The 26,806-nt window shown below is 37.9% G+C and overlaps 2 protein-coding genes across 2 annotated transcripts; one reads left to right on the forward strand and one right to left on the reverse strand.

The window, feature by feature from the left end:
• The first annotated feature begins 1,387 nt into the window (after window positions 1–1,387).
• On the forward strand, window positions 1,388–9,018 carry LOC127623404 (homeobox protein SIX5-like). The gene is made up of 3 exons (XM_052097864.1): window positions 1,388–2,560; window positions 4,128–5,620; window positions 5,785–9,018. The coding sequence occupies exons 1-3, from the start codon at window positions 1,869–1,871 to the stop codon at window positions 6,486–6,488; spliced, it is 2,889 nt and encodes a 962-aa protein (XP_051953824.1). The 5' UTR covers window positions 1,388–1,868; the 3' UTR covers window positions 6,489–9,018.
• A 3,666-nt stretch (window positions 9,019–12,684) lies between these two features.
• LOC127623100 (glutaminyl-peptide cyclotransferase-like) lies at window positions 12,685–26,165 on the reverse strand. Its single transcript, XM_052097351.1, has 7 exons — window positions 25,441–26,165; window positions 23,915–24,061; window positions 23,120–23,413; window positions 17,477–17,638; window positions 17,243–17,342; window positions 15,806–15,922; window positions 12,685–15,073 (listed from the first exon to the last, which is right to left on the reverse strand). Exons 1-7 carry the CDS (start codon window positions 25,645–25,647, stop codon window positions 14,928–14,930), a joined length of 1,173 nt encoding a protein of 390 aa, XP_051953311.1. The 5' UTR covers window positions 25,648–26,165; the 3' UTR covers window positions 12,685–14,927.
• Between the last annotated feature and the right edge of the window lie 641 nt (window positions 26,166–26,806).

Consider the following 26,806-nt stretch of genomic DNA (forward strand, 5'->3'; position numbering starts at 1 on the left):
TCCACGCAGCGGTCATCAGTGAAAACACCCTCTCCACGAAACTGCACTCTTCTTTTTTAGGGTCACCTGTTACTGGTTTTAACCATGTATATATTTTCTCCAATTCTTTATTATACGAACAAAGACACTTTTTCTTCTCGCGAGCTCCGGATAGACCCATTTTTCTGTTGCAGTTTTATTTCCAGTGTTTTCCCGCTCTGGCAAGAAAAAAAAGGCTGCGCTGCGCATGTTCAGTGTTTTCTTATTAACTTTTTTTTTTTATAGTGATTTTGTAAATAAAGGACGATTAAATAAAATGATGCCGAAATAATAATAATGATACAAAATTATACAGACAAAATTGAAATGCGGGACACTGCTTATGACTTGCGGGACATGGGACAAAGCTTCCAATTTCGGGACTCATACGACCTGTGTCAGACATGCTTGTGTCGCGTCATAAAAATCAAATGTTTAGGTCACTGTGTCAAGTTAAATACAGTTTAATACTCAATCTTTAAAACACATATTGAGATCCCTTAGTTTGCATTTGAACCTTTAGTAACGCATATCTGTGTTGTTGTCTTCTCTGTATAAACTGTGTTGCTCATACAGCTGAATTTTCACTTACTGCCCTCTGGAGTATACAGGTGGTACTACAAGCATGCGATTAAATGCATTATTAATTTTAACGCGTTATTTTTTTGTATAATTAATCGCGCGTAATTAACGCGTTAACTCGACAGCCCTAATATATATATATATATATATATATATATATATATATATATATATATATATATATATATATATATATATATATATATATATATATATATATATATATTTGTATATGTGTGTGTGTGTGTATGTGTGTGAAATGTATATGTGTGTGTGTGTGTGTGTGTAATGTAAAAAAATATATATATATCAGGATGTCTTCAGTCAAAATGAACTGCTTTGTCCAGTTTAATACAGTGTAAATAACATTTTAGGTATAAAAAAGTCTGAAAACATCATATGTACCCTCAGAACCCTCATTATGTAAAGTTTTTTCCAGATCTTTTATGTTATTAAAATACATAAAAAAAAAATGCAATTCACACTGAACAATAACTTGAATTACTTGATATGATAACCTTATTTTTTAGAGTTCAAAGTAATTTTGATATTTTTTTTTTTTCTTTTTTCTGTGACTTAAAGAGAAAATGTTATGTGGTTTTACCATCGGGAGACAGTAAAAAAATATAATAAATAAATAAATAAAACAGATCTAATTAAAAGCTGAATTTCTTTAAAAAAAAAATTGGCATGAGTGCCGATAAATCTTTTATGATTATTTAAAAAATAAACCGTGAAACTTTTTATTTTACAACATAATTTATGTTTGAAAAAATGTGCTCTCCAAAACAAAGTCAGGTAACAACATGCAGGTAGCCATATTGTTGTTAAGGGACAAAAAAAACACAGATACCTCTTCAGACTACACAGACTCTCCAGAACTATACAAGACTGTGTAAAAAAAAAAAGGATATTGAAAATACTGTCATGTCATTTGTGGCGTAAATCTTCATCACATATCAAATAAAAGTGCATGAAATCAGTTCTATTCATACATACTTTTAAAGCACAATACATGCATTTTAAAGTAAGTTGCTTAATGTTCACATGTAAAAAAAAATAAAGTGATTTCATAAAATTATTGTACAACGGCAACCGAATGAAATGCAGCTGGCCTGTGGGGGATATACAGATGGGGGGAGGTTGACGAAATGCGGGGCGTAACGCCTCTGTCTGTAGCAGGCATACTCGCCTACGAGGAGAATGGGAGTGAGAGAGAGATAGAAGGGGAGGGAGGAGGAACTTGAAGGAAAAAAGTTACAATAAAAATGGCTTCCTTGACTTTAGAGTCCACAGAACAAACTGAAAATGGCCCAAAGGCGTCCACGCAAGATGAAGCCAAAGTCAAAGAGGAGATGGATCCGGACGAAGTTTCGGAACAACTGCTTCAAACCTTCCAGAACTCGGCGCTCAGTTTTTCCACCGATCAAGTCGCGTGTCTGTGCGAGGCTCTCCTGCAAGCGGGCAATGTGGATCGCCTGTGGAGATTCCTCTCCACCATCCCTCCTTCAGCCGATCTGCTACGTGGCAACGAGACCCTGCTAAAGGCCCAGGCGTTGGTCGCTTTTCACCGGGAGGAATTCAAAGAGTTGTACGCCATCCTGGACAGTCACGACTTCCACCCGAGTAACCATGGGTTCCTGCAAGACCTATACTTGAAGGCGCGCTACAAGGAGGCTGAGAGATCCAGGGGTCGCAGTCTGGGCGCCGTGGATAAATATCGACTCCGCAAAAAGTTTCCCTTGCCAAAAACCATTTGGGATGGAGAAGAGACGGTGTACTGCTTCAAGGAGAAGTCGCGCACCGCTCTGAAGGATTGTTACAAAATCAACAGGTATCCCACTCCGGAAGAGAAGAAGAATTTAGCCAAAGTCACCGGACTTTCTTTGACTCAAGTGAGCAACTGGTTCAAGAATCGCCGACAGAGGGACCGGACCCCGTCCGGTACAAACAGCAAAAGGTAAATTCTTTATATTTCCTCATGTAAGCACAGGAAAGTCAACTTTAAGCCTACGATTTTTCCTTAGGCGCCAGAAAAACATTCCAGAGTTAGTCTGTTATTCAGCAATGTGTGTGAAGTAAACAAAAACATAAAACTGAACTAAACTGATTGTCTGGGCTGTTAGTGTAAATCAGAGTGTTACATTCTGTTCATCTCATGAAGGCCTAGTCTGCTCAAATGTCGCCACAATGTTTCAGATTATTGTCGTATTTAATAAAGACCTGAAAGCACTGGGAACCTATCGTGTTTGTTTGAACAAGTGTGTAATTCGCCTGTCTCGGGGTCATCTACAGATGTGAAAAAGTCAAATGTTTGCTGTCTATCTCTATATCGTTGTGCTTGATGAAGTGATTGACAAGTGAAAATGACAAGGTCTCTGAAAACACGGCTGAAAGCATGTTGCTTTGTTGTGAAATGTGAGATCGGGGCGCCAGGAGTGGCTCGAGTTTCCTGAAATCCTGCACAGCAGTGTCTCTCTGTGGTTCAGTGGCCGTTAAATCTAAACGAAGAATACAAAGAAAATAATAATAATTACCTATAATAAACGCTTTATTAACATTTAGAAGTGCAGTGACCCCCAGTTTGCTACACTGCGCAGTGTGATCATTAAAGACTTAAGTCATGTCTGAAATTTCATCTCTTTAAACTGGCCTTTAAGTCTGACGAATGAAATGTAGGACACAGTTTTGGAGTGTTTGTATTTTAGATTACTGGAGTTTGTGTAAGTGGTCATTTTGAAATGTTGTTATGTTTTAAATTGTATTACTGTGACGCACTTTGGTTAACTGTTGTTTTGATATAAATAAAGCAAAACTGAGCTGAGATTAGATTAGAGCACAAATGCTGTGATTTTAATTATATAAATATATATTTTACATGATTCACAATGGATAAGTTCTCTGCTTTGTCGTCTCATACAACGTGAATGATTTTCAATGTTTGTGGAGTTTCTTGTGGATGAGAGGTTGGATTTATTTAACTTACACATCTCTTCCACAGTAAGATTGCAGCCTTTAGCAGTTTAATAAAGCATACTAGGGCATTTTAGATCATAATTTTAATTTGATTAATTGTCAATTTCAGTGTACAAGAAGTAACAGGGCACACATTCAAAATAAGCCTGTGAGCATTTTAAAGCTGTCGTGTATCAGTCGTACTGTGCGCTGGTACCGGGTAGATTCGGTGCTCTGTACTACCGGTACTGCAGAAACACTGGTACAATTACATCGTTTTTTATTTTAGTATCGACTTGGTATCGAAGTACTGGTACTTGTGACAACACTACTGTACAGGGGTAAAATCGTTTTTTGTTTAATTTCATCTGGTCTCTGTCTGAATAGACATTGTGTCCGAAGTTCATCTTGCAAAAAATGGCATGATTTTGGTGTGAATAGGCGATTAGGCTTTGATAAATTCAGACCGATATCTATAAAAAATGTTCATTTGAAATGGTAGAAAACACAGGTTCATGTAAACTACTTTTAAGACTGTTTGACCAACTGCAATGTTTTTGTCTCTTCTTTAGTGAATCTGATGGGAACCACAGCACAGAGGATGAAGCCAGCAAGGGAGACCTGGAGGATATTACTGACAAACCTGCTGCTCAAGAGACAGGCAGCTCTAATACTTCTCTTATGTCTCTCACTGGTGCTCCTTGCAGTACTAGTGGTCAGCTTATTCTCAACAGCACAGGGGGATTCCTCACAAGCTCTCATCCACTGCTGCTCAATGGGAGCCCTATACTCTCTGCGGCAGGGACCGGGGTCATTATTAATGGTTTGACACTAAGTGATGGCCACACAGTCACTCTAAGTCCTGTTACAGCTAATGCACCATTGCTACTAAATAGGGGGCAAGTGATCTCCAAAGAGGAGCGTGGTGTCAAAGATATGGAGGCCCAAGGCAGTCTGCCCACTGTGGTGCTGAATCCACAAGCCAGTCTATCTAGTACAATACCTCACTATGCAATACAATCTCTTAGTGAGGAAGCAAAAACAGCCAGCAGCAATGTCTCTCCACTGGATTTTATCAGTCTTCCAGAGGCCTTGAAGAATCCAGATAGTACCCAGTCAGTGCTTACAAACTCTATGTCCACTTCCACCATCTCCACTTCTGTCGTCTCTCCCACATCTCTTCCTGCAGTAGCATTGGCTCAAAATAGTGTTCCTGCATCAACAGCAGGCTCTGTGAGATCAGTCATCTCCAGTCCATTGGTACCACTACAGCCGACACAGCCATCAGAGCTTGTTGTAGTAGCAAAGGCTGAACCTCAGCCACCTGCCAGCAGCTTCATCTCAAGCCCTCAGGTGCTCTCTTTACCCCAGGTGGTACCATCTATACAGGGTATTCCAGTGTCTCAATTTATGCAGAATCCATCTGGGGCTACAATATCATCCTGCCCCCAGCTTGTTCCAGTCTCCCCTGTCCATCCACATTTACCGCAAAACTCCATTCCTCAGTTTCAGACACAGACATTGCACAGTGTTCCCAGACTTGCTCAAGCCCAGCCCCAAAATGTAGCCACCATACTAGGCACAAATACTGCTTTATCTCTACCCCAGATGGGTGATGGGCAAGTTTCCCAAGTGCTTACAACTCAGTTTGGAGATGAAGCTACTTCAGCTACCATCCCACAGATACAGACCTCCATGGCTACACAAGTCTTTCCCATCTCCTCCCCGACTCAAGTTGTGCCCATTTCCCATCCCAAAGACACAAGCCAGCCTCAGCTGGTCCCTCTGTCACTGCCTCAACTCATGCCTGTATCATCCATTGCAGGAACGCCCACTGGAACTTTCTCTTTCCCTCAGGTGGTCCCAGCAGCACCATCACTCTCCATCCCATCCCCTGGTGGTGCGTTCCAGATTCTAACACCCATGTCTGGAACATCATTGAGTGTTGCGCAGGGACCGATATGCCTAAGCCCAGTAGGACCTCCACAGAGTGTCCCTACTGCTTCCATCCCAGGTGTTCAGCTTCTTAATTCTGGCCTGATTCAACTCCCTTCTGCCTCTCCAGGTAGGTCACTTTACAGTGCTGATGATGAAATATGCACCCTTTGCGTGAGAATTCATGCCACACGGTAAACTGAAGTATACTTTGGCCTTAAATAGAAAATAGTATTTAAAAAATGGTTTACCCTGAAACAGAATGCTAAAGTTTACTTTTTCTTGTGTCTCCAGGCAACATCCTCTTAGCAGGTGGTATAGGGGGCAGCCCCATCCTAAGTGTTCAGAATGGCAAACTCATCCTCACTATCCCAGCTGGCATCCAGTTCACCAGCATGCCTGTCAAGTCTGTCCCAGAAAATTCAGTCTTAAGCAACAGCACCCTTGATCAAATCTCAGCTGTTCCTCTGTTTGAGAATCAACCAGCAGCTTCACTCACTGCTCAAACCTCAAATTCACTACAATTATCTCCTTTGGGGTTTGTTGGCTCCTCTACACTTTACTGCAGCCCCGAGCCTGGGACTATTGCTAACCCAACCCCAGGAGCCTCTCCGAACACCCCAGACTCTTCCAGCACTCCCACTCCTACAGGCATCCTACAATCCCAGCAGACTCTCAGCCCTGATAGCATGTTTCCCCTCAGTCCAATCTGTGGTGGAGTGGCAACTGGCCCCCACCTCTCCCACCCAGTCTGGAGCCCCATCCCACTGTCCTCCTCTTCTAGCCTGACATTATTTGATGTGCGTGGGAAGGGTGATCTTCAAGAGGACCCCGTTTTGTTGGGCCTGCCAGGTGGAGAGTCCCTCCTGTTGGGCACTTCTCCAAGTGAGGACGTTGAGAGAGATTCTCAACTGGACGATGTGGACGAAATGGGTGGGGACTCGAAAATTCTTACACAACTGCAGTCTGTCCCTGTGGATGATGAGTTGGGTTTGTAATTACCAGTCATTGTTGACGGCCTGCAAGATACAGTGTTAAATCTCAGCCAACAGTAGTTATAATCAACCAAACCATGACCTAGTAGTGAGAGGAGTTATGATTTAGAGGTCTTTTCTTACTCCACCTTATCTAGGTTGAGGTTTAATTACTGGAATTATACAGCTTGATAACCCAAGTTATTGAAAGAAACTTCCATTTTGTTGAAATGATTGTCTTTCATGTACATTGACTTTGGTTGTGAAAACAGAATTCAAAAAGGGGTTTCAATATAGAGGTTTCATTATTAGTGCTGGGACAAGGCAATGTCAGGGTTAGTTACAGTGGACATTGTATAACCGATATTCACCTCCAGGAAAATGAAATCTCAGTATGTGTCTATATGTTAGTTCTGAATTTGCTGAAATGCAGATCTTGAGGTATGTTACAAGACCCTATATGAGTGGTAATAAGGCACTAATGTGTATGTCAAAGGCAATCATGTTTTATTTGAGAGTGAAGGGTGTGAGACTTTTTCCTTTGTGCCTTAGATATTTTTTGTTACTTTACACTTTATAAACAATTATGAACAGTACCTTTTTTTTCTTTTAATGATAATAAACTTCTATTAGGTTTTCCATTCTAAAGACAATAGACTGGAGGTACTTGCATGTTTTATGCTGATAGCAGTACTGGCCTCTTGTAATGAAATGGGTCCCACTACAAACCTAAGTATTTAAGATCAAACTGTGTCTGAACACAAAAAGCTTTTTAATCAAAGATCTATTAGTTTAAATGATCATAAAGCTACCCGGGTGCACTTGCAGCCACCTGCGCTGGCACAAAGGACAATAAAGAAATCTGCAAAAACAGTTAAATAAACCCGCTGAGCGTAAGATGAGACATTGTAAAGGAATGCATACGATTTGGGTGACAAAATGAAGCAACCCTTCAGGTGCCTGCCAACTGCATTGGAAATATAACATCATTACAACATCATTACTGCTAAATAATATTTTTTAGAGTGTTTTTCTTTCTTGAATTGGTTGTAACTGCTAAATGTGAGATGGTCATGCAGATGTTTGAAGTGCCCTGTAAGAGAAGCTTGGATTTGAACATCTCACTTTTGAACACTCCGAGAATCACTGTTACTATTTGTTATTTAATATGGACAATTTCTTGCAGACTAAATACTGAATCATGATGGTGCACCAGGCTGACTATAAAAATTCAGTCTGAACTTTAGATTCTGGTTTCATAGATCGATAAAACACTGTGGTCTCCCAAGCATTCTAGCTCATCACTAAAACTGAAAGTGTGTAAACCTAATAGCTCTAGTGTTCTGTTTAAAGGGAATTGAAGTACTGCTATTGTTTGAATATTTCTCTATGCAACAATGGTTCCACATGATAACTGACCCATGGTTATATAACTCTTAACTCTAAGATGTGGCTCCTTTTTTGTTTAATGTTGAAAACAGCCATTTGTTACACTATAAATCCACCATGTACATATACAATGAAATGTTTTGTTTTGTCTTTTTTTTTTACTTAATTCTAATCAAGTGGAATTATGTCTTTGTGACTAAACTCGAAATACTATTGACTTTTTCCATGCAAGATTTTGAACGACACACTGGTGTGTGACCACAAGCAGTGCGTTTGCCTTGATTCTGGTCATTTTCACCACCAGACAGATATTCTCAATACAGAGCACTGCTCTGTAAGTTTTGCACATTTTATCATTTTATTCGTGAAGCATAATATTTTTTTTCTGTCCCCAAATTCAGTGCTATATTGTTCAAGAGTTAAATCATTCACTTGTAGGCTTTTGTATCATAGCAGAATATTAGGACTATAAGCCTTTGGCATCTATCCTTGGTGTACAAAGCAATATTCCTGGTCTAAATCATATATATATATATATATATATATATATATATATATATATATATATATACCCTTTTTCTTTATATTTAATGCATGTATCAGTCATTTTGGGGTCATTCTATGATGGACTTTGTTTTATTTTTTTATTCTAGCTTAGTTTTACACTCCATTTCATACCATGTTTTTGCTTTGTGTAGAATCTAACCTAATTTCTGTGTTTCATTAATGATTTCATGAAAGAGTTTACACATTTATGCTGCATAGGACTTTTAGCATTGACTTGCCAAAGTTTGTTTCTTTCAAGTACCTGGACAATGTTTTTAACATTTTGGAAAGTAAAGTGTGTGTGTGTGTGTTGCTATTACTCTTTGAGACTGTTATGGTTCCTGTTAATGCACAGATATTTTAGTCTGTAGAGTTATCTTTGTTAGTTCTGTTCACTTATTTTCTTTGTTTCTGAATACTCTTATCATGTATACACAGAAAAATATGCAGCTGAGCAAACCAAAGATTTTTTGTATCATTTAATGTACTGTAGTAAAGGGAGTTTTCTTTTACCTTTTATTGTAAAACGACATCTCTTTTCATAGAGGTGTCTTGTATTTCTTATAGTTGTTTTTTTTTTTTTTTATATATATGCCATTTTATTGTGACTTGTAATAAACCACATATATAATGCTATGTGATTGCTTTTTCTATGAAATGATCCTACAGTTACAGGTTTTCTGGCTCACTGTTACTGAAACGCCTCTGTCTCAGTGCAGCAAAAATGGGAGGATCAGATTTTTTTTCAGGTATTTCATAGACAAACCACCTGTGGTTCTCCTCCCTGGCATTACATATATATATTTCTCTGCAATGCCATCACTAAGCAGATCTTCTAACAAATGCTGGCACCACAATTTGATTAGGAAATAAGATTGCAATCATATTTAAATATTCTCCTTTGTGCACCTCACCTTGCCTAAGTAAATATACAAACACAAACAGCACTTAGGTTAAGAGGTTTGTGTGTGTGTAGATTCCTGTCAGGGTTTTTTTTAACCCCTATGCTCTCAGGTTACCCGCATGTATCAAATTGTGTGGGTGGGTCATTGTGGCTAGAGAAGGCAAAACCTGTTAAAACAAAAAAAGCTGATGCACTCATCTGCTGGCCTTATTGGCTAACGCACAACTGAAGAATAATCAGTCTTTTGATTTTGGATTGGTGGTGGCGTAGTGGGCTAAAGCACTAAACTGTTAAGCAGAAGGTTGTCATTTCGATCCCCATGACCACCACCATTGTGTCCTTGAGCAAGGCACTTAACTACAGGTTGCTCCGGAGGGATTGTCCCTGTAATAAGGGCTCTGTAAGTCGCTTTGGATAAAAGCGTCTGCCAAATGCATAAATGTAAATGTAAGAAGAAAAAAAAAGGACCATTAAGAGATCAGTCTCCACTTGAGACTTTCTACATTGCACTCACATCCTACTGTACTTCGGTTGTGAATAGTCTTTCGAAAGTGTATAATAAATGGCACATTTCTAATGTTCACATCTAATGTTGTGGTAAGAGGAGAACTTTCATCTGGCTGTTCTGTGGCAGTTATAATTATTAGCTTTTTAACAGGCTTTGCCTTAACTGGGTCCAGTTTTCCCCTGGATCCCTTCAATGAACTCTCGAAACTTAAAGACCAATTCCTTAACATCCCTTTTTGGACATTCTGCTATTCTCTGTGTGATCATGGCAATGGGCTTCTCCCCAGATCAGGTGGCATGTGTTTGTGAAGTTCTGCTCCAGAGTGGAAGCATGGATTGCTTGTCTGTCTTATGCTCTTTGCCAACCATTTCTTCATGTTTCTCCATATACCTTGGGATGCCACAGTGCCAGGAGCGTGTGTTGAATGTGTGGGCTGCAGTCGCCTTCCATGGAGAGGAATGCATTTTCCCTGCAGAGTCACACTCTCATCCAACAGCTCTGGCTCCAGGCTCATTACATGAAGGCTGAACTGCAGCGGGGCAGCCCTCGTGGGGCTGTGGGGAAGTACTGTATTTGTTGCAAGTTCCATGTTCCTTGTACAATCTGGGATGGAGAAGAGATCAGCAATTGCTTCGAGGTGTTTAAATGTCCTGCTGCAGCACAGTCAAGTTTTTACATAATTTATGGAAAACTTATTTGGTTTAAATATCTTTGTTTGTGTGTGTGTAAACACACACATATATACTGTATATATATATATATATATATATATATATATATATATATATATATATATATATATATACACACACACACAGTACTGTGCAAAATTCTTAGGCACATAAGATGTTTCACAAAATCATTTGTCATAAGATGGTTATGTACTGTATATCTTCAGCTTTGGTGTGTCAAAAGGTAATATAAATGTTAGACTCCCAAACATTACATTTGCAAATAGAAAAGATCAGAATAGAAGAACAAGGAGCCCTGCAACTGATGCCATAGCCCCCAGAAAGCCCCCCACTGAACATTGAGTCAGTCTGAAATTACATAAAGAGACAGAAGCAATTGTGACAGCCAAAATAGATAGAAGAACTGTGGTGAATTCTCCAAGGAGCTTGGAACATCCTATCTGCCAACAACCAAGAAAAACTGTGTCCAGGTGTATCTAGGAGAATTGGTGCTGTTTTAAATGCAAAGGTGGTCACACAGAGTATTGATTTAGTTTTCTTTTTTTTTTTTTTTTACTGGACTTTGTACACGTTAAGTGATAAATGAAAATGATTTGTCATTATTTTTGAATCCTCACTATGCAACATTCTTCACAAATGCCTAAAACCTTTGCAAAGTACTGTGTATATATGTATATACTACTGGTCAAAACCTTTGAAACACTTGACTGAAATGTTTCTCATGATCTTACATTTTTTTTTTTATCTGAAGGCGTATGCTTAAATGTTTGAAATTAGTTTTGTAGACAAAAATATAATTGTGCCACCATATTAATTTAGTTCATTATAAAACTAAAATGTCAATAAAAAAAGTTTCTGAAATAGATGACTTGGACCAATTAATAGAACAAAAGCAGCCAATAAGTGCTCAACATAGATGGGAACTCCTTTAATACTGTTTAAAAAGCATCCCAGGGTGATACCTCAAGAAGTTGGTTGAGATTCAAATTCAAGGCAAAGGGTGACTACTTTAAAGATGATAAAATAAAACAGTTTTGATTTATTTAGGATTTTCTTTAGTCACAGCATAATTCCCATCTATGTTATTCCATAGTTTTAATGACTTAACATTATTCTAAAATGTGGATTTAAATCTAAAAAAATGAAAATTCTCATAATTTACGCCATCAGAGAAATGTATGACTTTCATTCATAATAAAATAAAAAATATCTCTGCTCTTTTGGTCCATACAATGCAAGTGAATGGTGATCAGACCTTTGTATCTCCAAAAATCACGTAAAGGAAACAAACAGTAGGAGGAATCCAGATGACTCCAGTGGTTAAATCCACATATTCAGAAGCAATATAATGTATGGGTGAGATCAGATCAAAATATAAGTATTTTTTTATATTAAATCTCCACTTTCACATCCGAAAGTCACATGTGTTGCTTGTTTAGTTTTACTTTTACGTCTGAAAGTGAGTTAAAATGAAGATTTAGAGTAAAAAAAGGACTTAAATATAGTTCTGTTTCTCACCCACGCCTCTTAAATCGCTTCTGAAGGTATGAATTTAAACACTGGAGTCATCTGGATTACTTTTATGTTTCCTTTTTGTGATCTTTGGAGCTACACAAGTCTGATCACCATTCACTTGCATTGTATGGACCAAAAGAGCAGAGATATTTTTTATTTTATTATGAATGAAAGTCATACATTTCTCTGATGGCGTAAATTATGAGAATTTTCATTTTTGGGCAAACTATCCCTTTAATACTGCATAATATACAGTTGTGCTCATAAGTTTGAACAACCCTCGCTGAATCAGAATTTATTACATTTTTTTAACGAGAGATATATTTATAAATAAAAATATTTATTTAGTACTGCCCTAAAGAAATTTCATAAAGCTATTAAAATATAATCCACAAGACAAAAATATAAAATTAAATTACCAAAATTATCCTGTTCAAAAGTTTATACACCCTTGGTACTTAATATTGTGTCGCCTCTTTATCCATCAATGACTGCTTTCGGTATAGTTGTGTATTAGTCCTTTAATTGTTCTGAGTGGTAAAGCAGGATCTGAACCTAATTGAGCCACTGTGGAAAAGAACTCAAAAGTGCAGAACATGCAAGGAAACCAAAGAACTAGCAGGATTGAAGGATTCATTCATGCACAACCATCACAAATGACTAAAACAGATTGTAAACTTATAATTTGTGTAAATTCAGGTTTTATCTGCAAGCAGTGTGTACATTTATGAGCAAAACACATAACATATCATTCTCAAAAGGTTATATAACTTAGCCTATATTGTCTATTGCTGTCTCTCATCAGCATCTCCTAACATCAGGTTTTATATCCAAGCTCTTCCTGTATTTCAACAGGAGCGTTTCTGAGCTCTGATGATGAACTTTCTCCTGTTTTCCTGTTCCCAACAATTCTCTGCCCACCCGCCTCCTCTCCGCCACATGGGACCACCACACTACTAGGATTAATGAAATGGACTGCATGTCAAAGGACATTTTTGCTATCTGAAGGTTGAAATAGGTGTCCTTAGAAACCACACCTGTCTCTATGAAAGCACTAGACTCTATTGAACGGCAAAAAAAAAAAAAAAAGTTAGGGAAGCAGCCTACATTTTTTTAACCGATCAAAGAACACTCTCAGTCTCTCACACATTCAGGTTTGCTGGCATTGAGCTGACTGACATGTATTTGGAGGTCATGTGGTTGAAGGGATGCGGATGGTCTAATTGGCAAAGTTTAGTGGAAATGAGCAAACAGCTGGAATTGATACAGCACCTTCAGAAATATACAAGTTTTTCAGAAAGTTCAGAAATTGTCAGCAAATGCCAGAAGAAATTGGATGTTTTTTTTGTTTTATTTTTAAACTAGTAAAGTTTACTACTCTACTACCACTGATGGTACACTGAGAAAAAACAAAGTTACTTTTCCAGGACATACTGTGTTTCAGGGAAACATTTAACAAACAGAATAATTTCAAGTACATAGAACCTAATGGGTTCAAGATTAAATTTAAATAAAAAATGCCCATGAGTTGTCTCCAGGGTTCCCACTCCTTTTGACCAAAGAATTTTGATGACTTGTCTTTTCCAGTCCTTATTGTTTACTGGATAAGAATTAAAAAAAATATTTTAGATACAACCCCAATCCCAAAAAAGTAGGAACAGTATTGAATATAATAATAAAAACAAAAAGTAGTGATTTGTAAATTCATTTCTCCCAGTGCAAACACATCATTTAATTATTTTTCTATGAAATATACACTATATTAAATCAGATGATTACAACATGCTACAAAAAAATTTGGGACAGTCAAGTGTTTATCACTGTGTTACATCACCATTTCTTCTCATAACACTTATCAAGCGTTTGGGCACTGAAGACACAAGTAGGTTTTTAATGGCATTTTCCATACTGTCCCAACTAGGAATTGGAGTTGTACATCACATTCACAAAATGCTTTTAAGTGGTGAAACATGTTAAAGCCAAGCATACAACTACAATTACTTCACTTGAAATAATTTGAAATTTCTATGAATTTCCAGGTTTCCTATTACTGTAGGAACCCTGTGTCTCTTGATTAACTGCTACAACAAATAAAATGACATCTTCTCTTTGCAAATATCCTTATTTTTGAAAACATTAAAATACATATGTTGTATTGTACCGTTCCATTTAACTTGCTCTAACATAATGCAGGAAAAATCTCACTGTGTTCTGTATGACAAAGAGACCAGTTTATTATGAAAAATGTACCAGACCCTTCACTTGGTCTTTCAGTTCATAATGGTGATGGCTGAATGACTAATGAATGTGAAAATATTAGCTATCTCTACCTCTTATGTCACATGAAATGCTACTTTGATATTTGACACTTAAAACAATTCTTTGTGTAAAACAATTTCTTTATGTACTGACTATGTTTTATAGTGCACCTCTGCTGCTTTCCCAAACACATTTAGTGTTCCAGAACAATGACGATCATTCTTTGAATTCTGCAACAGGTTACTATGCCATAATACAGTATTTAAAATAGTCACTTTAATTCATAACTTCATAAGGATTCTTTAAACTGGAACTTAACTCTGGGTTCCACTTTAAGTTTAAAGTCAAATGAACAAGTTATTACTGTATGGATGATGGGCATTTTTAATTTACTGACTAAAACCATATCCTCTAAGTATTCCATCATCATTAGGCATTATTCATAGTTGCCACAACATACATTTTTGCCCTGTTTATGGCTCAGCAGAAAAATAAATCAATATATAGATAAAGTATATCTTCAGGATGTGCCGTTCACACTCAAAATCAACACACACTGTTAATTTGTGTTATATGTGTCTTTGGACATTCTGATCTATGGCTCAATTATTATTATCAACTACCATATTACAGAGGCTCAGGTACTCAGCTTAGAGGCTCAGGTACTCGGACACAAAGATGGCCAGGATTCTAGTAAGATTTTCCACCGTGGGCCTGTCCATCCTTTCTTCTGTGTCATCCAGTGTATGCCAGAACTGAGGAAATGGTGTGGGGATCAAATGCAGCACAGGCACACCTGGAGATGAACAGGCACATGTTCAGAAACACACAACTTGTTTAAGAATCAGATGTAGGAAAACGGAAACATCTCTATGTTGTCCACAAATTTATTCAAATATTCTATATATGTAGTGTTTCACATGTGGTGAATTCTTGCTGACATGCAACTTAAACTCCTGATGCAGCCGGATCTTCGAATGGGAGTAAAAAAAAAAAATGCTTCTTGCTCCAGGCAAAATCACAGCCAGTTAAAAGATGCTGTATTTGATGTTTAAAGGGATAGTTCACCCAAAAATGAAAACAGTCTCATTATTTATTGACCCGCATGATATCCCAGGTGTGTATGAGTTTCTTTCTTCACCAGAACACATTTAAAGAAAGATAGAAATACATCTTAGCTCAGTAGGTCCTTAAAATGAGAAATCTCCATTCACTTGCATTTAAAGGACCTGCTGAGATAAGATATTTTTCTAATTTTCTTCAAATGTGTTCTGGTGAAGAAAGAAAGTTACACACACCTGGGATATAATAAGGGTGAGTAAATAATAAGAATTTTCATTTTTGGTTGAACTATCCCTTTAATATTCAGCTGTGGAGCAAAGAGACTTCAGTGTGGGTGGAACAACACAACATGACAAAAATCGAACAATATAAAAATGGTAAGCTTGGATAGTGGGAGGACATTGTTGCACTGCAAATTTGATTCGTGCTTGTCCATTTATATTTGTGTATGTGCATGGTTACTGACCCCTGTTTAAAAATGGAATATGGTCATCCTGTACTGGAGCAGGAAAAAAGGTTTTCCTGAAGTAAATTTGTTCTGTTGGGTGAGATGTCAACAATCCCTGTTTGTGGAGTCTCTTCTCTGAAAGAAAGACAGACATTGATGCTAACTGTAGAGGTTGCCGTTTTGCAAGTAACAACTCAAATGCGATACAAATATTTGCCTTAAAGGTGCACCATGAAAGTTTTGTTGATGTAGTGTTGGACTTCATACTGACTCCTAATATATGGATTTACTACCAAGAAATCTTTTTGGTAACAGATGCCACAATAGAAATGTTCATGGGTGTATTTGTCACATTACCGGTATATGATTATTATTATTTAAATTAAAGAGACAGATAACAAGGGGGGTTTGTGGTCATAAGACATGCCCCGTGTAGAATAAAACAACTTTTTCTTGGCCACTGATATGAATAATCATCTCATGACATGGTGTACAGAATTTGAAACATTTAGTGAAAAACACACCTTTAAAGGAATACACCATGCTAATGGTATATTCCAGGTTCAATAGTAGTTAAGCTCAATTGACGGCAATTGTGGCAAAATGTTGATAACAACAAAAATTGATTTCGACTTGTCCCTCCTTTTCTTAAAAAAAAAAATAATCCGGATTACAGTGAGGCACTTAAAATGTAAATTGATGGGGCCAATCTGTAAACTTTAAAATACTCACTGTTTCACAAGTATAGCCACAAGACGAGAACAATATACAAGTTAACAAAATTATAGTGTGATAAAATGAATCACTAACCGTTTCTGTGTAAAGTTATAATAAAACTGATCAAACTTTGTTGCCATGACGACATAATGCCATAAAGTCTAACACCTGCCATAAAAATGCTGATAAAAACACACATGTAATAATAATACACAAGTTTTACCAAAAGAATTAAAGTGCTTTTATAAAATTATAAGTTTCACATTTATGCTTTTATACCCTCCAAAAATTGTCCCCATTCATTTCCACTGTAAGTACCTCACTGTAACCTCAATTATGTTTTTTGTTTGAAAGAAAAGGAGGGACAAGATGAAATATTTTGTTATAATTAATATTATGCTATACAAATGCTTTGGTTGAGCATAACTTGTATTAAACACAGAATATTCTGACTACCACTGGAGTCGTGAGTTTGAATACAGTGCAAGCTGAGTGACTCCAGCCAGGTCTCCTAAGCAACCAAATTGGCCTGGTTGTTAGGGAGGGTAGAGTTACATGGGTTAACCTCCTCGTGGTCGCTATAATGTGGTTCACTCTCGGTAGGGCACATGGCGAGTTGTGAGTGGATACCGCAGTGGATGGCGTGAAGCCTCATATCTTAATTCCTTAAATATTACTTAAACTTGGACAAAGGAGTAGGCTACATGAGAGACAAAAGTGGCTGTGTTGTGCTTATACCTGCATCTATCAGTCGTTCAAACCATCTAGCTGTGTTATCAAAGTGATTGACAATCACTGGCTCTGGGCCACCAAGTAAATCCAATAGGACAAACAGATCCTGGAAAGAAAATGTTGGAGATTTTAATTGTTAAAGCAACAATAACAAAACCTCCTATCCGTTAATATTATTTTAAACAAGTCATATGGCAAACTGTACAGAAAACCAACTTGTCCCTGCTCACACAAGCTCACCACAGCCTGGAGAAGTGTCACTGTAGTGGATCCAGGAGGGTGGGGTGTGCGAGCCATGAGTTCGGCCAGGTGACGAGAACCGTAGAGAGAGTCTGTCTCTGACCATTCCTCAAATGCCTCCTCTCCATCGAAAAACACCAGCTGCAAAGTCACTAAAGACCTCTGGAAAGAAAGAGACACAGGGAGGTTGAGGTAATCTGTAATGTGTTGTGACTTACAAGCACATGCACTTATTCTCTTTCTGACTCACAGTGACACATGTTAAACTTGATTCAGTACAATCTGCACTGTGATGCAGCTGAGGATGCAGGATCAGCAATTATGCACAATAATTTCTTTAGTGCAGGTTTCTTCACTGCACTAAAGAAACCACTGCACTTTCTTTAGTGCAGTGGTTCTCAAGTGGTTTTGCTTCAGATTTTATTTTAACATCAAGTGGCGGCCCAATGCAATACCAAAAGCGGATATATTTATTAAAGTCTGGATTGTATTTTCTTTTAACTTGCATAGTATTGGTTGTTGCTGAAGGGGGATTAAGGCATGTCATGCATCTAACCCTTATTTGCATTTGCCTAATTTGGCTAACTTCTACAATGTCACAGATGAATTTGCCATTTTTTGTCTGACTGGACACACAGTCTTTGTTGTCAACAATAAAGATATAAAAAGTATTTTTTAATAAAAATTCTCACTCTCAATGGGGTGCATTGTAAGTTGTGAGTGGATCGCGGACAGTAGCAGGAGATCCACATGTGGAGTCTCCGCGGTGTCATGCACAATGAGCCACGTGATAAGATGCGCAGATTAACGGCCTCAGAAGCGAAGGCAACTGAGACTTGTCCTCCCCCACCCGGATTGAGGTGAGTAACCGCGCCACCACGAGGACCTACTAAGAAGTGGGAATTGGGCATTCCAAATTGGGAGAAAAGGGGATAAAAATAAATAAATAAAAATGTCTCCTTCCCTTATTTTGCTATACTAAATGTACGATTATACAGCTTAGTTAGTTAAATTGTATTATTCGCATTAGCACTGATTTTTTTCCTCACCTGTCCGTTATGCTATCAGAACAGACAAGCAACAGACAAGGGGGCAGGTGGTTCTCTAAATAAGGGGTTCTCAACCAACCAGTTGAGAACCCCTTATTTAGTGTATGCTGACTTTACTACACTGAAATGTCTCAAGTCCAAAAGTCCTCATTTTCTCACTCTTTTCCTCAGAAACCAAAATTTCAACAGTATTGTTATGTGAGAAATAGAGCTGGGTATTGATACAGATTTCCAGATTAGATTTGATTCTGATTAACAAGCTCTCGATTAAATGCAATTCCGATTTGATTAGATTCAGATTAATTTGGGTATATTTCAGTCATATTGTCCATTTTGCTGACATAGGAAAACAATGCTCTCTCAGCTAATGTTGTTAATTATACAGAAGTTCTCCTAAATTGGTACATTATGTAAATATGAATTAAATATAAATACCTAAATATAATTATATTTATTTTTTCATTATTTTAGCCACACAGCTTTCCAAAAATGTACATATTCCATCTTGAAATTGCATATTGTTACATGTTTATTGTTTATCATTTACATGCATAATTTGTACTATTTACAAGTATTTACATGAATTTATAGAGTAAGTGCTAAAACGGTACTGACTCTTTAAGAATAGCAGCAATTCAGCGAGCATCTCAAGGTGAACAAAAGAGCGCATATTTACGAGAGCGGAGTCGAATGGCTTATTTACTACATCTGTGCTGTGTGTTATTAGAATGAAATATTTCAGGTTTTTTTTCGTTTTTTGTTCAGCAACTGCCTGCAAAGAACAGAAAGTATTTTAAAAGAAACATAATTGAATAACAAATGGGTTACACGGATCTTGTCTCTGGACACACATTACATAATACAAGTCAAACCAAACGTTTACTCTCAACACGCAGTGACAGGATCTTGGTGGTGAACTTCTTCCCCACTATACTACTCAATCACTGGTAAGCGAAATCTGAACATTTACTAGCCAGTGGCTAACCATTCATTTTTAGTCCCATTGCACAACATTTGGTCATGTATGCGAGTGATTTCTATGCCTTGAAGACAGTTGAGTAAAAGTTCATTACAATAATTTCACCCCCAAAAAATTAAACGTTCTCATCATTTACTCACCCTCATGCTATCCCAAACTTTCTTGAGAATGACTTTCTTTCTTCAGCAGAACACAATCAATGATATTTAGAAAAATATTTCATCTTTGTAGGTCCATACAATGAAAGTGAAGGGTGATCAGACCTTTGTAGCAGTAGTGTAGTCTCTAGGGCATACGCAGGCATATGCCATATGCCCACTTATCTTTCTAAGAATTTTGCGTATGCCCACCTAAAATGAGTTATGGTACGTATGGCCACCAGAACACTGAGGAGGCTTTTTACCCGTAACTTTTAATTATACTGAGGTGATGCCGCAGCGCCGTTAAGGGAATAATTTATTTACTAGTAATTTATTTATTTTTCTGCGTGTTTATTTACACTAAGCACAAACAGCCCATCTTGTTGGCAGAGGCTATTTACACTAACTCCGCCCACCACTGCTCAGACCAAACTCAAGACAACCACAACAGATATATTCCAACGGCTGTTCAAATAAAGGCAGGCATAATTGAATTTTTCAAGATGGGGCAGAGATTTTAAACTGGTTAACGGGTTAGACGTTTAGTGGATTAAGAGATTGTATAACTAAGTGACTATTTGCGCTCCAATTGTCTGGTGGAAACCCAGGATTTTACAACAAACTGCGCCCCATGTGCAGCTGTAGTTCTGGGTATAACGACAGTATGAGTATGTACGTGTTGTCACGCTGGAGATCCGGATTTGACTCCCACCCCATAACTTACTTTTTTCCCATTTCTTACAATACTACATACAATAATAAATAAAAGAGATTCTTCGCAGTGATATGGTCACAGTGAATATCGGGGAGGTGAGAGAAGTATTTGATTCGGATAAAATTAACCATGTTTTTATTGTAGTAATATTGTAGTAACCATGTGTTTTGGTGAAATATATTTACCAACCCCAATTCTGAAAAAGTTGGAGCAGTATTGAAAATGCTAATAAAAACAAAAAGGAGTGATTTTTAATTTATATTCACATATATCCTTTGCTATATTGAAAGCACTACAACTAAACATTATAAGATGTTTTACCTTGTGAATTTCATTTTTTTTAATGTTTTTTTTATGTTCAGTAATTTCAAATCAGATGATTGCAACACACTCAAAAAAGGTGGGCACTACACAAGTTTGTTAAATTTACAAAGTGGAATTTTCCCCCATTCATCCATTATGCAGGTCCTCAGCTGCACCACTGTACGATTGTGCGCTTCATAATGTGCCACACATTCTCAATTGGAGATGGTCAGGATAGCAGGCAGGCCAAGCTAGCACCCACACTCTCTGCTTATTCGGCCAGTATGTGGTTTGAAGCTGTCCTGCTGAAAATTTCGGGACATCACTTGAAAAGACGGAGCTGGATGGCAGTATATGCTGCTCCATAATTTGTACATATTTGTCTGCATTAATGTGCTCACAGATGTGCGTGTTACCTATGCCATGGGCACTGACACACCCTTGGCACATACAGACACTGGCTTTTGGACCTGATGCTGATAACAGCTTAGAAGGTGCTTTTCCTGTGTTTTTCAAAAACTATTTGAAATGTGGACTCATCAGACCACTGTTTTCACTGTTCTACTTTCCACCTAAGATGAGACCGGTCTAGAGAAGTCGCAGCACTTCTGGACAGTGTTGATGTAGGGCTTCTGCTTTGCATAGTAAAGTCTTAAATTGCATCAGTGGATGTAGCAGTGAATGGTGTTGACTAATAAAGGTTTACTAAAGTATTCAGATGTGATTGTAAATTTTCTAACCAATCATACACAGTACTGTATTCCATTTCAATAAGGGGCAGGACAGCGGGGTGGGGGGTTATGCTTTGAAGCGATATTCAAAGCATGCCAGGGGGCACTAAGAGCAATTTAGTAGAGAGGGGGGCATTAGGTTACAAATGAGGGGCATTTATTAGTCATAATAATCAAATCTATCATCAAATTCCTCTACATTAAAATGTTTATCCAGGCTTGGAATATATCAGTTGGTTCTCAATTATACGGGATTTTACATTTTGTACCACAGTTCATCAGATTTTGATGTCTAGCAACACATCTGAAGTATCTGGTTTAGCAGCATCAAATACACAGACAGCGACACAAACTCCACTAATACAACTGCATGGCTCTGTAGATGCATATGGCTCAATGGACAGAGCAACATGAGCGCAAAGCTCTTAAAGCTTGAGCTCTTAAACTCGCAGCTTTGTGAGAATCAGTGAGAAGAAAAGGTGCATTATTGCATTGAGCAAAAGAATATAAATTAATTAGTTTAATATAAATATAAATTCTCAGTATGCCCACCTCTTCATTCACTCCTGCAACAATGCTTTGTAGCTCCAAAAACCACATAAAGGAAACATAAAAGTAATCCATAAGACTCCAGTGGTTAAATCAATGTCTTCTGATGTGATATGATAGGTGTGGTTGAGAAAATGTTATTCCTTTTTTAACTCTAAATCTCCACTTTCACCAATACATTAATTTCACATCTAAAGGTGAAAGTGAAGATTTATGTAAAAACAAAAAAAGGACTTATTTATTGTTCTGTATCTCACCCACGCCTCTTAAATCGCTTCTGAAGATAATTTAAACACTGGAGTTTTATGGATTACTTTTATGTTTCCTTTATGTGATTTTTTGGAGCTACAAAGTTCTGGTCACCATTCACTTGCATTGTATGGACCAACATAGATTTGTTTGAACTATCCCTTTAAGGGTTGACATCCAAATTGTTCAAATAAAGATCATGGTGCATCAGAAAATCTATTTTTACCCAGCCCTAGTGAGAAATCTAAAAGAGATGCTTCCCACCATCTTACATCAAATGTTTAACATTTCTGGAATACAACTGTCTTGAAAAACGTTTCCTTCCTCATGGACTGGTGTATATTTATATACAGTACTGTGCAAAAGTTCTAGGCACTTGTGAAAAATGTTGCATAGAGAGGATGTCTTCAAAAATAATGACACATAGTTTTCATTTATCACTTAACGTCAAAAACCCCCACCTTTTTCACTTAGGGGTGTACTCATTTTTGTTGCCAGCGGTTTAGACATTAATGGCTGTGTGTTGAGTTATTTTGAGGGACAGCAAATTTACACTGTTATACAAGCTGTACACTCACTACTTTACATTGTGGCAAAGTGTAATTTCTTCTGTGTTGTCACATGAAAAGATATAATCAAATATTTACAAAAATATTTTGTGAGGGGTGTACTCACTTTTGTGAGATATTGTACATAACCATCTTATGACAAATGCTTTTGTGAAACATCTTATGTGACTTTTGCATAGTACTGTATATTGTCCTATTGTCTATTCACTTTTTTATTTTTATTTTTCTTGTTGCAATCAGTCTTGTTGCTGTATTGTTTGTGCACTGGAAGCTCCTGTCACAAAGACAAAGTCCATGTATATGTAAGCATACTTGACAATAAAGCTCACTCTGATTCTGATGTTTGGTATATGGCATACCTGCTGTTTGAGGGTTTTCAGTTGTGAGTCCAGAGCAGCGGCCAGCTCCAAGATCATGGCACAGGGTACCGCTGAATCACTGGCACCCACAAACACCCGCTCACGGTTTTTAGAATCTAGGGGTAATATTTTAGAGTCATGGTGGCATGCTAGGAGCAGTCTACGAGGAGCTGAGGGATCCAGAACTGCCAGAACATTGGTAAAGGTGACATCACCCTTCGGGGTGGGTGAAACAAAGGAATCCTCCTCCACTGTCCATCCAGCAGAAAGGGAACCCAGCTGAGACAAGATATGCTGTGGTTGGAGGAAGGGAGTGAACTTAAGTAGACGATACTTAAAAATAATATGTGTTAACCCTACTTGATATGCAGGAACAACTGTAAGCATATCATTCATAAGTTGATTTCTCTCTTAGTTTTAGAATCCTGATCAGCCCGACATAGCAACGGCTCAACCAATGACGCGAGTTTGAGGTTGGACTATCTGTTTTTACAGACCAATACCAGATAGGGGAAATGCTTGAGAAAACCATTTGAAAAGTCATTATGTTTGCAATTTAGTTCGGTGGTGCAGAAATTACACTTATAAAAAAGGGAGCAATGATGCTATTGTTACATGAGTTGGAGCTATCATGCCATGTGAGGTGACACTTTACCTCTGTAAATTTTAAACTAACAAAGGAAAACTGCATGCAATGTGAGGTTTCTAGAAGAAAAAGAATTGCCACTCGCTTGTTTACGGATCCATTTATATATGTTGTGATAGAAGCAGATTATTTGGTTAGGAGGGCATTACCTGCTTTATCTTCTGACTGCCTGCAGTCCCAGGCACTCGTTCGATCAGCAAGGGCCGCAGGTGAGTCTCCCAAAGCCGATGTCCATCCACCTGAGCTGAAAACGTCTTCACTTGTGCCACAGTGTACTTTCTTGGCTTATGGGAAAGCTGCAGATTGAATAGGTTATCAGCTGAACTACCAGACACATCACTATTTTGAGCTTGCCTTAAAGGAACAGTTCATTGAAACATTACAATATACCACATCATTCCAAAACTGTATGACTTTATTTCATCCATAGAACACAAAGGGAGAAGTTAGGCAAGAATTATCAATGAAATACATCGAAAGTGAATGGAGACAGAAACTGATGTGCTCCAAAAATGATCAAGCACCATAAAAGTGTTCCATATGATGTGTGTACTGTATTCCTAGTCTTCTGTCAACAAGTTGTTATTCAGTGACTGCTGTTTGATTATGATGACACCTGGCAACCCAATGGTGTAAGGGATCACTCAGTAATTTTACATGCTCTTTAAAAGTTTGAATTCAGTTGGACTAAAACAATAATTCATATTTTTAAAATGACATGTAAACACTTCAATCAGACTAAAATAGTTTTTCAATCAAATGCAAAAACGACAGTCTTAAGGCAACTTAAGGCAAAAATATACTTTGGGTTGTCCGCGTTGCTGATCGGAACATGCACAGACTATGATATGGAAATTTCATCATCAGCACAGTCTGTGTGGACTGTTTTCTCAACATGCAGACAGTCCTTATCGTTGTAGTGTGCATGTGTCGAATGCATTCGCATATGCTTGCAGTCAAAAGAGTATTTTATGAAAAACAATGCATTCGAACCAGGCGCGATCCAATCTGGAATGGAGAAATACAAAACTAGATGTATGACTAGTGTATGACTTCCTTTCTTCTGCTTAACGTTAAGATTTTTTAGAAGAATATCTCAGCTCTGTTTGTCCATTCAATGCAAGTGAAAAAGGTTCAAAATGTTGAAGCTCCAAAAAGCACATAAGGCATCCAATCGACTCCAGTGGTTAAAACCATGTCTTTAGAAGCTATAAGATCGCTGTGGCTGAGAAACAGATAAATAATGAAATCGTTTTTTATTATAAATTCTCCTCCCTGCCCAGTAGGTGGCAATATGCAATAAAGCATACCTGGGCCTTTAGATAATTAGATCATAGCTCTGCGAATCCAGCATGTGTACATATGAATCGATGTCAAACCTGATGCATCATGCCCTCACACACCATTTTTGAATATATGCTAATTTTATTTCAGAGCTTTAAAGGACTTAGAAAATATACATGAGTCATATGGACTACTTTTATAATGCTTTTTGTCATTAATTGATCTCAGTTGCAGCATCTGTCTCTATTTATTTTTATTGCATGGAAAAGTGCAGCATGAACGTTCTGCATTACTTCTCTTTTTGTGTTCCATAAAAAAAAAAAGTATCATGGCTTCGGAACGATATTAACTTTAAAATGCAAGTACTCAGTTTAGCTCAAGGTCAACTCACCCTGTCCCTGATAAGATGTGCAGTATGATGCTGATGGGCGCTGCTGGGCTCTGACGGGTAGAGTCCCAGAATCATGGCCAGCGACACCACACCGCAGAGGCACATCAACAGCACACGCACCCGCACCGCTCTCATCGGATCACAACCGGTCAGCGCGCTCCCGTGATTCGCGTGTAAAGCTTTGGACCTTCGGCCGTTTTTAGACATATTTATAAAGCAAATCCGAGGCGTTGACGGCCACCTCCCTGTTACAGATACTGGGAGGCGCGGTGACAGACAACTTCGTCCGGTAACGATAATGTCACCGTGCAGCGCGCGCTGGTGATTTGTAAAATATTGCTGTATAAAACATTTCAGCGCTCAACAAAATGTGCAACGTTTAACGAATTCTAAGAAATATTCTGTCAGATAGTCTTGAATAGTCTCGTAAACAAGCGCCTTTACTCTACAAGTCGACAATACAAGCGTTACTGGTCGCCATTAAAACGCCACCTTGCGAATGAAAAACAATATTTCCAGGAACTTTTTTTCACAGGTCTGCACATACAGAGAGCCAAAAAATACTTGAGCAAACATTGAGCTGGACTTTGCTACTTGAAGCCAGTCAACACCTACAGCAGACATTTATATTCCCATCATTACTTATTCAGGCCGGAACTGAAGTTGCGAGATGTTTGCCATACTTGTGAAAGGCAAAAATTTACTAATTGTATTATTTTATTCAGTCATTTGATATGTGTGCAGTGTGATGATTATTGACTACACTTCCGCGACGATGTCCGTTTTGGCTGACGTATTATGTCATCTTAAAGGGACAGGCGGCAAAAACGCTGAAGAACTGACAAACAACAGAGATTAAAGGAAAATTCTCTCATCATTTACTCGCCCTCATCCCAACCCAGATGTGAATGACTTTCTTCTGCTGAACATAAATAAAGATTTTTATAAAAAAATATTTATAAGTAAATGGTGGGCAGAACTTTAAAGCTCCAAAAAGCACATAAAGGAAGCATAAAATTAATCCATAAGACTCCAGTGGTTAAATCCATGGCTTTAGAAGTGATATGATCCATCAGATCAACAAAGTCACCATGAATTCAAAATGGACAATTTTTATTTTATTGGATGTTGCTGGGTTTAAAAATATATATTTATCTGTGCACATTCTCTTCTCTGCTGATGTATGTCATGGCGGAGGGCTAGGCAGTAAGGTTGACCAATAGCCAGATGAGTTTAAACCCCTCCCCTCCAGCCAGCTGTCAATCACATAAATGATCACAGCAATTAGTAAACAGCATAGTGATAAGGTATATATGTTGTTGCTCCCCTTCCCAAACCCTCGTCCCTATCTCCAAACTACCCTGTT

Source organism: Xyrauchen texanus, chromosome 29 (assembly GCF_025860055.1).
Source record: "Xyrauchen texanus isolate HMW12.3.18 chromosome 29, RBS_HiC_50CHRs, whole genome shotgun sequence".
Classification (NCBI taxonomy): domain Eukaryota; kingdom Metazoa; phylum Chordata; class Actinopteri; order Cypriniformes; family Catostomidae; genus Xyrauchen; species Xyrauchen texanus.

Bases quoted from the DNA above. Each gene is read 5' to 3' on its own strand.
- LOC127623100 (XM_052097351.1), bottom strand. From the start codon at position 25,647: ATGTCTAAAAACGGCCGAAGGTCCAAAGCTTTACACGCGAATCACGGG. The intron at 24,062-25,440 runs GTGAGTTGACCT...TTCAATCTGCAG, and splicing joins CACATCTTATCAGGGACAGG to CTTTCCCATAAGCCAAGAAA. The intron at 23,414-23,914 runs GTAATGCCCTCC...CTCCAACCACAG, and splicing joins GCAGTCAGAAGATAAAGCAG to CATATCTTGTCTCAGCTGGG.
- LOC127623404 (XM_052097864.1), top strand. From the start codon at position 1,869: ATGGCTTCCTTGACTTTAGAGTCCACAGAACAAACTGAAAATGGCCCA. The intron at 2,561-4,127 runs GTAAATTCTTTA...TCTCTTCTTTAG, and splicing joins TCCGGTACAAACAGCAAAAG to TGAATCTGATGGGAACCACA. The intron at 5,621-5,784 runs GTAGGTCACTTT...TTGTGTCTCCAG, and splicing joins ACTCCCTTCTGCCTCTCCAG to GCAACATCCTCTTAGCAGGT.